The following is a 13,181-nucleotide window of genomic DNA, read 5'->3' as shown; positions in this document are numbered from 1 at the left end:
GAAAATGCTTATAGGCCTCCATTAAAAAATTTCAAAGTGAAAATACTATATTGAGTCCCATAGAGGGAAAAAAAAATTTGAATTCACAAGTTAGATGACCCACTTGACTAATTAGAAAAATGCTACTGAGAATTTGGCATTGTTTTTCAGCCACGAATTTATTACTTTCTGGATGGGTTTGAGAAGCTGCAGCATACAGGTGGCTTATCTTATCCCAAGATCGCGGGTTGTGTCATGAAGCTAGGAGTACGACGTTTGGTCCTTAGATCTGTATTACTTTATCCCTGGAATAGAAAATCCATAATGGTCTCATTTACTCCACTGATCCACGTCACTGCCAATTTCTACGTTCTAGTCTTTAATGTATGTCAGATTGTTATTTTCTAGCCAAGAACTGCTTGGGTCTGTTAACTTCCATCACGAGAACTAGTAATTAGATTTCTTCTCTTTTGAAATTAAGTTTCTATTTTCAAAGAGCAGAGAGTAAGAAAAGTGGCCCTGAGACACAGTGATATTGGAAGGTCAGGTTGTGAGTTGGTCCCTGCTTCTTACCTTGACATGCAGTTATTCTATTCTTCTACAAAATTACAGTGAGGACCCCCTGAGGTCATTGGCACAGTCAGAACTAGTTCTGTTAAATCTGCAAATTGGGCACGAATCTGCTATATTTATTTCACACAGGCAAATCCTGTGCTTGAAATGAAAATATACCTGAAGATTATATAAAACGGATTATATGATTGGGAAGGTTTATAAATTTTTAAATATTCTAATTATGATAAAACTTTTTGATAAAATGTTCCAGTTCTTGCTCCCTAAAGGACTGTCATTAGCAGCATTTCTAACCTGTTTGTTTCTAATTGTAATATTAAAGCACTGCCTTTAAAGCAAAGAACAAGCCTGTTACAAGATCCCAGATTAAGTTATTCTACCTTACGTTCAGAAAGTAAAATACTGACATTTCCTATTTTGCTCAAAACGTGCATTCAAGAACTGCCATTATTTTGTTAATGATTTTGAGTCTGAAACCATTTAATACTGTGTTTATTAATGTTGCTGTTCTTTCACTTTGCTGTTAGGTCAAAATTATGAATGTGCATATAGCAGCTGCCAGCAGGAAGGGTGGGTAAAGGTTTCAGTAGGTACAAATTAATCCCACTACCATCTTACTTGGCATTTCAAGCTGGGAAAAATATTGCACGATGGTAGGATAGTAATTTATGTCTTAGATGAAATAAATATCTAGATTCTTTCCTTTTCCCTTCGAGAAAGTTAATTGCCTTATTGCATGAGGAAAAGGGAGCCTTTGAAATATATTTTAGCAATGCTGCTTTTCCACTTTTGCTTGCACATATTTTGTTTATTTTTGGGTCTGGCAATTTAAAAACAAAATCAAAAACAAATCATATCCATCCATTACTATCTTTGTGATTCAAGTGCTTGAAATTTTCGAGAGTATGTCTGTATAAGTCTTCTATCTGTTTGGCCTCATTTTGGTATACTTGCAGACTTCATTTTGTTTTCTTTCTCTTAATTCTGTTAATTTATTTAATCCCATGGGAGAGAAAACATGACCATCCTTTTATATACTGTACTTCATTCTCTCATCCAATTCATACTCTTAACTGCTTTGGAGTCACATATTTATTTTCGTTAGTGGAGTCGCTGCAGTCGGCCTGCCATGGTGGTGCTCGAGTACAATAACATAGACAGAAACAAGTTATTTCTCCAGTAGGGTTTCATTCTTTTTATTTCTGCTTTGTGTCAGCTGCGTAATCTCAGATCTTTAAGAGGGCTATGTTGTGCTGTCAGAGTATCTTAATTTTACATTTTACGTTGTACACACTACTAACAAGTCAGGTAAGCCTAATTTCTGTAAATTTTAGTGTCCAAAAAAACCCAAACAAACTAGTACACATTATCTTGTTGCTTTGAATGTATGTTACTGAAAGAAAAATAATCTTAACTAAGATAAAATTTACTTTATACCTCTCTGTTGGCAAACTAATCTCCTGATGGCAAATTACCTCATTTATATTTTTTTCTTTAATAAAAATGTTTCAGACTTCACTGTCGTGGAAGTCTGAAAAAAGAAATTTGTTTTACAGCACTTCTGGTATTGACCGCCTGAATAGTCTTTTTTTTTTTTTTTAAAGCCCTTCATTTTTGTATGGAGATATTGAAAGCTCATTTAAGCATCTATTTACTGATCAGCAGTCCTACTTACGTTTTTCTTATATTTTATATTCTGCAGAATCTGATTTCTTAAAATGTTAGTTTAATTAAAACTTAACTGAAGTACACATTACAGGTTTTTTTGATTATTTCCTGCCATTTAAATTCATGACGTACTACACAAAAGTGTTGAACATGCTTGAGAAATAATTTGATTCTCTTAATTCATTTGCGTGTTCTGAATAGTTACCATCCTTTGCATGTCTACAGCTTGCTGCTTATGTTTAGAGGAATTGTAGTTTGTTGTACTTAGAAACTTCTTTTGGTTTTACATAATAAGAACTTGGCACATATATGCTATTTAAATCAATTGCTATATTGACTTTATGTATTCTCATTAGCAGCTAACAGTCGACACCATCTTTGGTCACAAAGAAACGACTTAATCTAAAGAAATTTAACAGGACGCATTTTTATTCTCATTTTCTTTGCTCAGGTTCAGTCTAGAGCTGTTCATGGTACAGGGTGGTATGGAAAAGAAGGCTTTCTGGCAATGACATTTAATACTGAAAAAAATTATTTTCACTCTTTATAAAAGTTAAAACCATAGCATCCAGTAAAACACACACACATACCTACTTTCTCTCTCTGTCTCAGTAATAAAGTCCTCTAATAATTCCTGCCTTTTAAAATACTTGTATTCAAATATCTTATCAATACTTTTTCATAATCTACTCATCATTTGTACCCTGTATAGACACATCCAAGTAAAAATGGTGGCAAGTGGTTTTTAATTAGAAAGATACAAGCTCCAGGATGGCTGTAACTCTGTAAAATAATTTTTGTTCCTTGGCAGACAACAGATTTTGGGTGAAAGGAAGAGAGCCATAAGATGGATCCTTCTTTGGTCCTAAACCATTCTAAATTTTGGTAGCTAGACGTTGAACTTGAGATAATCAGGTTAAAGACCCTTTTGAATGAATACGCAATATTTATTCATATCTCCAACATCTTTTGGGGGTACACAAATTAACTGCATTGCTTCAGGTAGGTATAAATGTAGAGGTCAATGAAAAACAACTAACCTCTATTCACTTACAAAAATTGAATACTCCAGCCCTATTCATTTTTAATTGGATATGGAGTGTTTCATTTATATCACCCTATCACCCTTATCATTGCCTGTGTGGACCATAGCTATTATTAATATTATTTTACTGATTTTTCTATTATTTCCAATTCTGACTTGATAATCCATGGCTTTTATTTCATTGCTTAACAATGTTTGTATCCTTTATTCAGCAAATAGTTTACACTGGCCTATTTTGTATCAGTCAAGATTTTTCTCAGGTAACAGCTTTATTATTACTCTTATTTTAATTAACAAAAGAGGTAGGATTACATATGAGAAAAAGACCTAAAAGTTCAAAAAGGGACTTAAAACTAGTGTTTCTAATTACACAGACATTGTCTCATATGTGTAATTGAAGCAAAGTGGAAGATTTGTTTCTGTTACCTAATTGTCTGCTTTTGTGCAAGATGATGTGTGCCACTGAATTCAGACGTGTTTGTTGGCTTTCTTATATCACCTGAATAAAAATGGATGAAATCTAAATATTTTTAAATCCCAAAAGTATGAAGACTCTTGTAGCTATTTGAGAAAGATGATACAGTTGCATTTTTCTTTTAAATTTTAAGCATATTTTCTTTCAAAATTATTTCACAGATTATAAATTTCCCTATTAAGAATAAAGCCAAATATCGTACACTAATGCTACTAGAAGCTTTAAAATTCAGTTATTTATAGAAATACTGCCTTTTGTATTTATGCTGTTCTGTCTCTAAATTTGTATATTGTAAACTGAACATATGTCATTGAATCTACTTGATATGACAAAGTATTTTTAATCATCATATTGTCTCTAATGCATTGAAGGGTTGGAAAGATCCTCTTTGTTGCAGTTTCATTTTCAGGCAGAACTGTTCTCTTTGGACTGAGGCTTTGCTTGAAAAGCCTGATTTTTTTTTCAATGTTTTAGAACTTTCCTAGAAAAGTTTAGAAGAGCCTCCACAATTACAAGAATTTTTTTAAAAAAAATTGTCGTTTTGAAATGTTTTAAGGAGTTGGCTCTAAGTAAAGAAACTAAGCAAGCATGATCTATTACTTTCAGTTTTTATTTCATAGCACAGTTTGATAATAAATGCTATTTCAAAAGCAAAAAGAAAACAAAAAACAATAACAACAACAACAACAAAAAACAAACCCAAATCCATCATGTTGTTGCAAGAGATGTTTAAAAAGGAACTAATGTAAAATATGCCTCATGCTTCTATTATAAGTCAGTAAGTCAGGATATAGGTGAAGATGTAGTTTTTGTCATCTGCATATTGTATGTGGTATCTAAGCACAGGTTAACTTGTATGTAAATCTTTCCGTTGTTATCATTGCATGTATTCGCTGTACTTTTTAATGTGTCAACTGTTTTCTCTTTATAGATTAGAATTTCAAAGTAACCATCCCATACCAATTCCAACTACCATCTGGTCTCTAAGCTTGTTATATGAAAATCTTTTATCGTTGTCCTCCATTTTTAGTGTTTTTTGATGAGCTACACCTGAGTTGTACATTTTCTTTTTCTTTTATTTGCTTCTGTATACAGGCTGGCTTAGCGGGAGCTCCAGCCCGTGCTGTATCAGCTGTAAAGAATATGAATCTTCCTGAGATCCCAAGAAATATTAACATTGGTGACATCAGTATAAAAGTGCCAAACCTGCCCTCTTTTAAATAAAAAAAATTAAAAAGGCCACTCCCAGGTAAAATCCAGGGGGAAAAGTCATCTAAGTTTACCATGCAGTTGTTTACCAAAAATAGAGGAGGAGAGTCTTAAGTTTTGCTCTTGGATTGAAGTCAAGGTACTGTAGAGAAGTTGCGTAAAACCCGTACGGAAGTTCAATGTTGCTTTTCCTGCTCAGTGATTTTGAAGAAATGGGGTAGTTCCAGTGTGATACTTCACTTTCTTTTCTAAACTGCATTCCCGTGCCCACCTAAGGCATGCCTCTATGTATTGGCTACTACAGTATTTCAGAAGGTGTGTGAGACATTTCTTTCAACTGTGTACAATCCAAACTGTTGGTGTTTTGTATGGATCACAAGTGCAGCATTCCATAGTTCTTTCTGTTATTTGTCACACTTGTTATTTAAAGAACCAAGTATGTATTGCATGAAAACATTATGATCTTTTTCTCTTAGTTTAAATAAACTCCAAGGTAACTGGACTTCTAAAGCACCTTTCTGTTTGCCTGATATCTACTTTAGCAATAATTTTTTTACGACCCTCTGACTCAACAAAGTAAATAAAAGTATATTTTATCACTGTTAAGCAGCTGTTGATGTTGATTTATTTAATTGAATAAATATTCAAAAACTGGTGAAATCCTTCTAAAACTCCATTATTTCAGAATCCAAGTGTATGAGGTCACACACTGTGTAGAGAACTGGGGTGGGAGATGACAGATTTTTTTCTAAAATCCGTACTGAGAAATTGCAACATCTTGTTTTATACAGGTAGGTTTAAGTCTTTCATCCGGTCCCTTCTCCCTTCTTGCTCAGATGACAAAAAACGGTTGTGGCAAATACCTCATTGCTTTTGAACACAAACCCCTGCGGGGCTCCACTTGACTGTTGTACCCCAAAGTCAAGCTGTTTTCTTTCTTTCTTTCTTTCTTTCTTTCTTTCTTTCTTTCTTTCTTTCTTTCTTTCTTTCTTATGTTTATTCATTTTTGAGAGCGAGAGAGAGCACGAGCCGGGGAGGGGCAGAGAGAGAGGGAGACACAGAATCCAAAGCAGCCTCCAGGGTCCCAGCTGTCAGCACAGAGCCCAGAGCCCGAGGCAGGGCTCGAACTCACAGACCGTGAGATCATGACCTGAGCCGAAGTCGGACGCTCAACCGACTGAGCCACCCAGGCACCCTAAGCTCATTGTTTTCTTAAGTTTCATCACTCATGTTCTGATTTCTCACTATTGGTCCACACTTTCTTATTTGCTCTTCTCTTCTGGACCGTGAATTGGGTTCCTCTTTCAGTTAGGCCGAAGTTTGTTTTTCTTGTTTTTTGTTTTCGTGATTTTTACAATTCTAGTCCTTCTCAGATGTTCTCTTCGACACATTTCCTTAGATTTGTGGCACGTGTGAATTTTACCCCACGAGCTCTGGGATGTAAGAAAAGTCATTTTTTTTTTTGACAGAACTGTCAAAATGAGAACCATCTGTAACGTTGCTGCAAATTGATCCCTAGAATATACTGTTAAGTGAGAAAAGCAAGATGGAAAAACATATTAGTCAACAGTTGGGCAAAACCAGCTGACACAAGGCTAATTTTATAATAAACGGTTGGATGTCTTGTGTAGCTTATTGATACTGTATTGAGTGTGAAAAACAACTGTCATATGGGTGTTTTTTTGCTTGTTTACCTTTGTGATTGCGTGGCTGACTGGAGCCGCCCAGCATCAGGAGAGAGTTTTGTGCCACATATCCCTAGCCTGGGGAAAGGTAAATATTCAAAATGTGAAGTACAGTTTCTACTGCATGCATATTGCTTTTGCGCCACCATGAAGTCACACAATTGTTAAGTCTGCACCATTGTAAGTTGGAGACTCCCTGTATAATGAGTTTAACATTTGAATCAGTAGGCTGAGTAAAGCAGATTTGGCCTTCCAAATGTGGGTGGGCCTTACCCAATCAGTTGAAGGTCTGAGTAGAATAAAAGGGCTCATTCTCATCCAAATAAGAGAGATTTCCTTCTACCTGACTGCTTTCAAATTGGAATCTCAGCTTTCTCCTGTCTCCAGACAAACTGAAACATCAGCTTATCCTGGGTCTCAAGTCTGCAAGCCTTCAGACCAGAATTACAGCATTGGCCCTCCTGGTTCTCGGGCATTCAGATTTGGACTGGAACTTCACCTTCGGCTCTCTTAGGTCTCCAGATTGCTGACTCACTCTGTAGCTCTTGGGACTTGCCAGCCTTCATAATCACGTGGGCTAATCCTTTGTACTAAATCTCTTTACTTGAATAAAGTCATGGTGTTGGTGATATTTTTTAAATAACGTAAGAGATTTATTATAACACTCAGTTCAATTCTGAAGGCAGGAAAAAGCCAATGTCCCAGTTTGAAGACAGACAGGAGGAATTTTCTCATACTTGGATGAGGGTCAGCCTTTTTATTTGATTCATGTCTTTGACTGATTGGGTGAGGCCCACCCTCATTAGGGAGAGCTGTCTGCTTCACTCAGTATAGTGATTTTAATGTTAATTTCATGCAAAAACCCTCAGAAACATCCTCAATGTTTAAGCAAATGTCTGGGTACCCCTGTGGCCCAGCCAGCCATCACAGTAGGCTACCAATTATCTAAGAAAAAGAGAATGAGTGTGTTTGTGTGTGTGTGTGCATGTGTTTATGTACTTTTTTTTTAATCTTTTTTTTTTTGAGAGAGAGAGAGAGGCAGAGTGTGAGTCAGGGAGTGGCAGAGACAAAGGGAGACATAGTTGAAGCGGGCTCCAGGTTCTGAGGTGTCAGCACGGAGCTCAACGCGTTGGAACCCACAAGCTGTGAGATGGTGACCGGAGCCGAAATTGGACACTCACCAAATGAGCCACCCACGCGCTCCTGTATTTATAGTTTAAAAAAAAAATTTTTTTTATCGTTTGTTTATTATTGAGAGAGACAGAGCATGAGCATGGGAGAGGCAGAGAGAGGGAGACACAGAATCTGAAGCAACCTCCAGGCTCTGAGCTGTCAGCACAGAGCCCAACACAGGGCTCGAACTCACAAACCGCGAGATCATGACCTGAGCCGAAGTTGGACGTTTAACCAACTGAGCCATCCAGGTGCCCTGCTCCTGTATTTACATTTTTAAATGGAAGGATACACTCTATAGTTTTTTAAATCTGTCTGTAGCGAGAGAAGTTGGGGGCTAGAAGCTGGACTTATGATGTTCTAGGGTACATTTTTGGGGGTGAAGTACTCATTCCCTCCACTGCTGGCAGTGTTGGTGGCTGAGCACATTGAGCAGAGTTGCTGTTTGAGAACTGCCACCAGCCGAAGAGAGTTACCTCACTTAAGTAATGACTTCTCTCCAAAGACCTACATCAAGGTTATCAAAGTCCAGCCCCCTTGGCTAAGGCAGGACAACTTTGGAAGGCCATCCCAGCCCCAGGGCTACCCATGACATCAGCTGAGGCCTTTGTTGTGAGTGCCTTGCTTGTTTAACTACATTTCTCTGCCTCATCCTCCTTCCTACAGACGCTTACAGGCTTTGATCCCAGTGGCGTACCACAGTGAATGTCTTGGATGCAGATCTCCATCTGAGACTTATTCAGGGCAGCCCATCTAAGGCAGCTGTATAGGCCAAGAATGGTCTCAGGAGGCAGATCCTAAAATAACGTTTTGGAGCTGGATCACCCACTGACAGGCTGGCAACGGAGGACCCTATTATTGGGGGCATATGGAACGTGGATCACCGCCAGCATGCCGTAGCAAGGTAATCGTTGAAACTTCCACTGGAATGAGTGGATACTGGAAATGCTCTGGTAGGGACAATGTCTTAGGCATTTGAGAAGTTCAAGAGAAGTAGTAATTACAAAGAGTACGGAATTGGAGGGTGGCTGCTGGGGGCAGTCCGTGCGGTAGAGAAACCTGAGGGTGATTAATCACCAATTAGAGGCTGTGTATGAAAGCCACAGGGCCTTCTTGATAGCATTTATATAAAAAGAGTGGGAGGGTGGAAGATGCCAAGGATCAGGGCCAGGACGTGACCCTGGGGTTGGCAGAACTCAAGAGAAGATTGGATTCAAGCAGCATCGTGTCTGCTAAGACAAGGTCAGGGAGATGACTGGAAAGAAGGAGGACCTGAAACCTGGGATGAGGACATCTGGGCTTAACACCCATGAAAATCTTGGATATGGGCCTGCGGAAGCAGCCCGCTTCTTCTGTTACGCTACCATTCACTGCCTTCCTGTTCCGTGCTGAAAGAGGATGTGTTAACTCCTGCCTCGCAGGATAACATGTACCGTCCTCGGGATTGCCTCCCCTGCTCTGACGCTAAGCCAGGAGGTAAGGAGAAGACACAACACAGGATCAAGTGCCGGCCTGCCAAAGTTGCTGCAGAACCTTGCCCAAATAAACTCGGAGGAGCCAGGAAGAGTATATACGAGCCAGGATCCTGAGGATTCTGGGTCAAGGGAGGAAGGAACATAAAGTTGGGTGAGAGAGTTTATTTATATGTAGGCACTTGCCAATGATAAAAGATTTAGCTCTGGCAGAGACCTGAGGAGACCGTGCCAGTACATGGCTAGGGTAGTTCGTGGAAGCTTGGAGAAAGCCTTAGCCACCTAGCTCGGCCCAGCTAAGTATCACAGAACTTCCAAGGCGAACAAGGAGAAGAAGGGATCAGAAAGCTCAGAGAAGGGGCGCCTGGGTGGCTTGGTCACTTAAGCATCTGACTTGGGCTCAGGTCATGATCCCATGGTTCATGAGTTCGAGCGCCGTTTTGGATTCTGTGTTTCCCTCTCTCTCTGCCCCTCCCCTTCCTTGTGGTCTCTCTCTGTCTCAAATAAATATTAAAAACAAAACAAAACAAAACAAAAAAAAAAACTCAGAGCAGTGTGTGTGTGTTAGACTGAGAATACTATGTAATGTGAGACAGCACAGAGGTTCCTCCATTTACCAAAGCAGTAAGGAGTGTGCTGTGTAAAGGGACACCGTCCTCAGTCCATAGAGTAAGAGCTACGGTAGAAAGGAAGACTTAAGTGGACACTTTGCAATTGCCCCCATACTCTCAGCCAAGATAGTAAATAGCGATATCGCATCTTGGGTAGAAGCGAGGGATTAAGTGTCACACTCGACCTAAATGATGCAAGAACGGTGGTCTCTGCATACCCACTTAATTGTCTAGTGTGTTCCCTGCAGGTGGGTCTTGGAGGATGACAGAGAGCCCCTGCAAACTTGACCGAGTTGTAGGTCCAGCTGTAGCTGCTGCACCAGACACGGCATCTTTGTTAAGGGAGGTGAGCAAGGGCTCACATGGATGGAGTGTGGCCACTGATCTGGTAAACGCCTTCTTTTTTGTCCCCTGTTCAGAGGGACAGAAAGTTGATGTTATGGCTGCACAACACAGTGTGCTCTAAATATTTAACTCGCCTGCCCTCAATAATAATACAGTTCTGGGGCCCCTGGGTGGCTCAGTCAGTTGGGCATCCAACTTTGGCTCAGGTCATGATCTCATGGTCCATGAGTTCGAGCCCCACGTTGGGCTCTGTGCTCACAGCTCGGAGCCTGGAGCCTGCTTCGGCTTCTGTGTCTCCCTCTCTCTGCCCCTGCCCCCTCTCAAAAGTAAATAAACATTAAAAATTTAATAATAATAATAATAATAATAATACAGTCCCAAGGGGTCTGGACCATGTGACATAGGATCACATTGGTTCATGGATAACACTCGGTTACGTGAGTTGGATGAATGAGGAGTTGCAAGCATGGTGAAGGCCTTGTTAAGACACATGCCCTCCACGGTAGGAGATAAGCCTACCGTAACATTTTTAGGGAGCCAGTGATCTAAGGTATTCCAGGGTGTCCCTTTCAAAGTAAAAAACAGTATTTCACAACTCCTACTCCGTGGCAAACACAGTGGTTGGTAGGTGTCTTCAGACTCTGGAGGTGGCATATTCCAGACTGGGAACACTGTTCCGGTTCATTTACACAAATAGCATCTCATCCAGTTTTGAGAGAGGCCCAGAACACGAGAGGGATCTGGGTCCAGGTTGCAGCGCAAGTGATCTTGCCTCTTGGACCATGCTGCCTGACATACCCAGTGATATTTGAGCTGTCAGCAATGGAAAAAGATGCCATGCGGTGTCTATGGCGCGGCCCAGTTGGAGAGTTAACAACATAAACTTCCTGTGAGTCTGCAACCATCCCTTGCCACCTGCAGTGTGAAATTATACATCATTGAAACCCAATTCCTTGGATGCCCCTGGGCTCTGGTTGAGACAAGCACGTGATCTTGGAAATGATCACGCATCCCGAACGGAGCTGGGATCTGCTAGGCGCAGAACCATAAGGTTCGGTGGACCCAGCAACAATGTGTAGGAAGGTGCAAGTGATACATGGGAAAGAATGGGATCAGAGGGCACAGATCAGCTGCACAAATCCTGACACCCGTTTCCCTTTCTGCTGTTGACCAGTGCCTCTCCTTTGGCTCCGGGGAAGGATAATGGTGAGGAGAAATCCTTCCCTGGTGCAGAGCTTTGGGTGGTATACCCGGACATGTACTGTGTGCAAAGTGGCCCAAGACTCAAAGGTAATAGCTGATGGTATGGCTGGCTAGGCAAAGGCCTGGGAAAAGAGAGATTGGAAGATCAGGGGTGAGGAGATGTGGGGAGAGGCATGTGAATAGACCCATAGGAACGAGCATGAAAATATGAAGATTGTTGAATCACGTGTTCTATGTATCGCAGAAGAGACACTATACTACCAAACAGAATGACTCAGGAAAGTGTCCGTGTGCTTCTGTAATAGGCCACTGCAGCGTGGATACAGTGGGAGCTTGAACAGAGTAGCGAAAGGTGGTGGTTACACATGGGTCCAACAGTGTGAGCTCCTTCTCACCAAGGCTGATTCAGCTCCAGCTTGTGTCGAATGTTCTGTCTGCCAGTAACAGACCAACACTTAGTCCCTGATAACAGCACCTTCCTTTGTGGAAACCAAGCAGCCACTCGGTGACAAGTAACTTTGGACCCCTTCCATCTTAGAAAAGCGGTGTGAGTTATCCTGACTAGAACTGACACATATTCTGGGTCTGAGTTTACCTTTTCTGGCTGCATCGTCTCTGCCAACATCACAATGCAAGGATTTGCAGAGCATTTGACGGACCTACATAGGATCCTACATACCATCATAAAGAACCAAAGAATCCCCTTTACAACAAAGGAGACACAGCAATAAACAGAACAATGAGATTGACTGATCCTGTCATTGGCTGCCAAACTCAGAATCTGCTGGGCTCATAGAGTGATGGAATATCCTTTTTATTTTTATTTTTTAGTTTTGGAATATCCTCTTTAAAAGGCACACCTGAAGCAACAGGCAGGAGAGGACACCCTGAAAAGATGGCACCGCATTCTCCAGGGTGTGACATATATTCTGAACCAACAATCATTATGTGGTGTTGTGTTCTCAGTAGGTATACTACATGGGTCCAGGTACCAAGGGATAGAAGTAAGCATAGCACTCCCAGTGACCCACCAGGGGAATCTGTTTCCTGTTCTTGCGACTCTAGGATCTGTGGATTCAGAGGCCTTGGTTCCCGCCAGCGTCACAACAAGAGTTTTAAACCTTATAGCTGCCTTCCATTCATTTCAGGCTCCTCCTATCAAAAGACCAGTTGGCAAAGAAAAGAGCCTCTGTCCACCACTCCTCCATGGCTCCTTGACATCTGACCAAAAAAAGTCCTTCACAGCACCAAAAGGAACTTCATCCAGTGAAAATCACAGCTATCTTGTGGAGATAGATTTCATTAGGACCCTGCTGCTGGGTTCCCAGCGGCTGACAACACAGCTTACTCGATGCAACTCTGAAATCAGATATTAAAATATGTTGGGGGAGGAGTGTGGAGAGAGAGAGAGAGAGAGAGATCTCAAATTGAAGAGAGGGAAACTGGTTATTGCGGGTGAAGCAGAGGTGAGGGTACCTAGTAGGCTCCCACCCATGCAGTATCACAGAATTGGGATAATATTATTTCTGTGTCCGAATTCCCTTCTTTAGTGGATTGGTCCCTAAGAATTGATAAGGAGTGATGTCAGCATCATGGAGGTGTAGGATTCTCCTCCTTCCCCCCCCTTTTAAAACCACTAATTGGAAATTTATGCATGAACAAGAGGGCCTCCCTGGGAGCTATTGGACCCAGCACCCTACACCAAGGAATCTGAGAGGACTCTTACCTACCTGTGCTTTCAAA

At 40.8% G+C, this 13,181-nt stretch overlaps 1 protein-coding gene and 1 long non-coding RNA gene across 6 annotated transcripts in view; one reads left to right on the top strand and one right to left on the bottom strand.

Annotated features, from left to right (window-relative positions):
• Window positions 1–5,555, top strand: part of AP3S1 (adaptor related protein complex 3 subunit sigma 1) — a 72,110-nt gene extending 66,555 nt beyond the window's left edge. For 2 of the 5 annotated variants that reach the window (XM_019469609.2, XM_019469608.2), the window contains one exon: window positions 4,836–5,555. In XM_019469609.2, coding sequence (XP_019325154.1) covers window positions 4,836–4,964 — 129 coding nt within the window. In that variant the 3' untranslated portion in view covers window positions 4,965–5,555. Of the gene's footprint in view, window positions 1–3,477; window positions 3,526–4,835 lie in introns of all 5 variants that reach the window. The other 3 variants (XM_053907546.1, XM_019469610.2, XR_008423926.1) reach the window with 2 other exon arrangements.
• Window positions 5,556–6,381: 826 nt separating this feature from the next.
• Window positions 6,382–13,181, bottom strand: part of LOC109278917 (uncharacterized) — a 34,723-nt gene continuing 27,923 nt past the window's right edge. The window contains exon 4 of the long non-coding RNA XR_002085921.2: window positions 6,382–6,474. This is a non-coding gene — a long non-coding RNA (uncharacterized LOC109278917). The remainder of the gene's footprint in view (window positions 6,475–13,181) is intronic.

The sequence above is a fragment of the Panthera pardus genome, unplaced genomic scaffold, assembly GCF_024362965.1.
Source record: "Panthera pardus isolate Hobbes unplaced genomic scaffold, ASM2436296v1 HiC_scaffold_2, whole genome shotgun sequence".
Taxonomy (NCBI): Eukaryota; Metazoa; Chordata; class Mammalia; order Carnivora; family Felidae; genus Panthera; species Panthera pardus.
The sequence above is the reverse complement of the archived record's forward strand: the minus strand, read 5'-3'. Positions and strand labels throughout refer to the sequence as shown.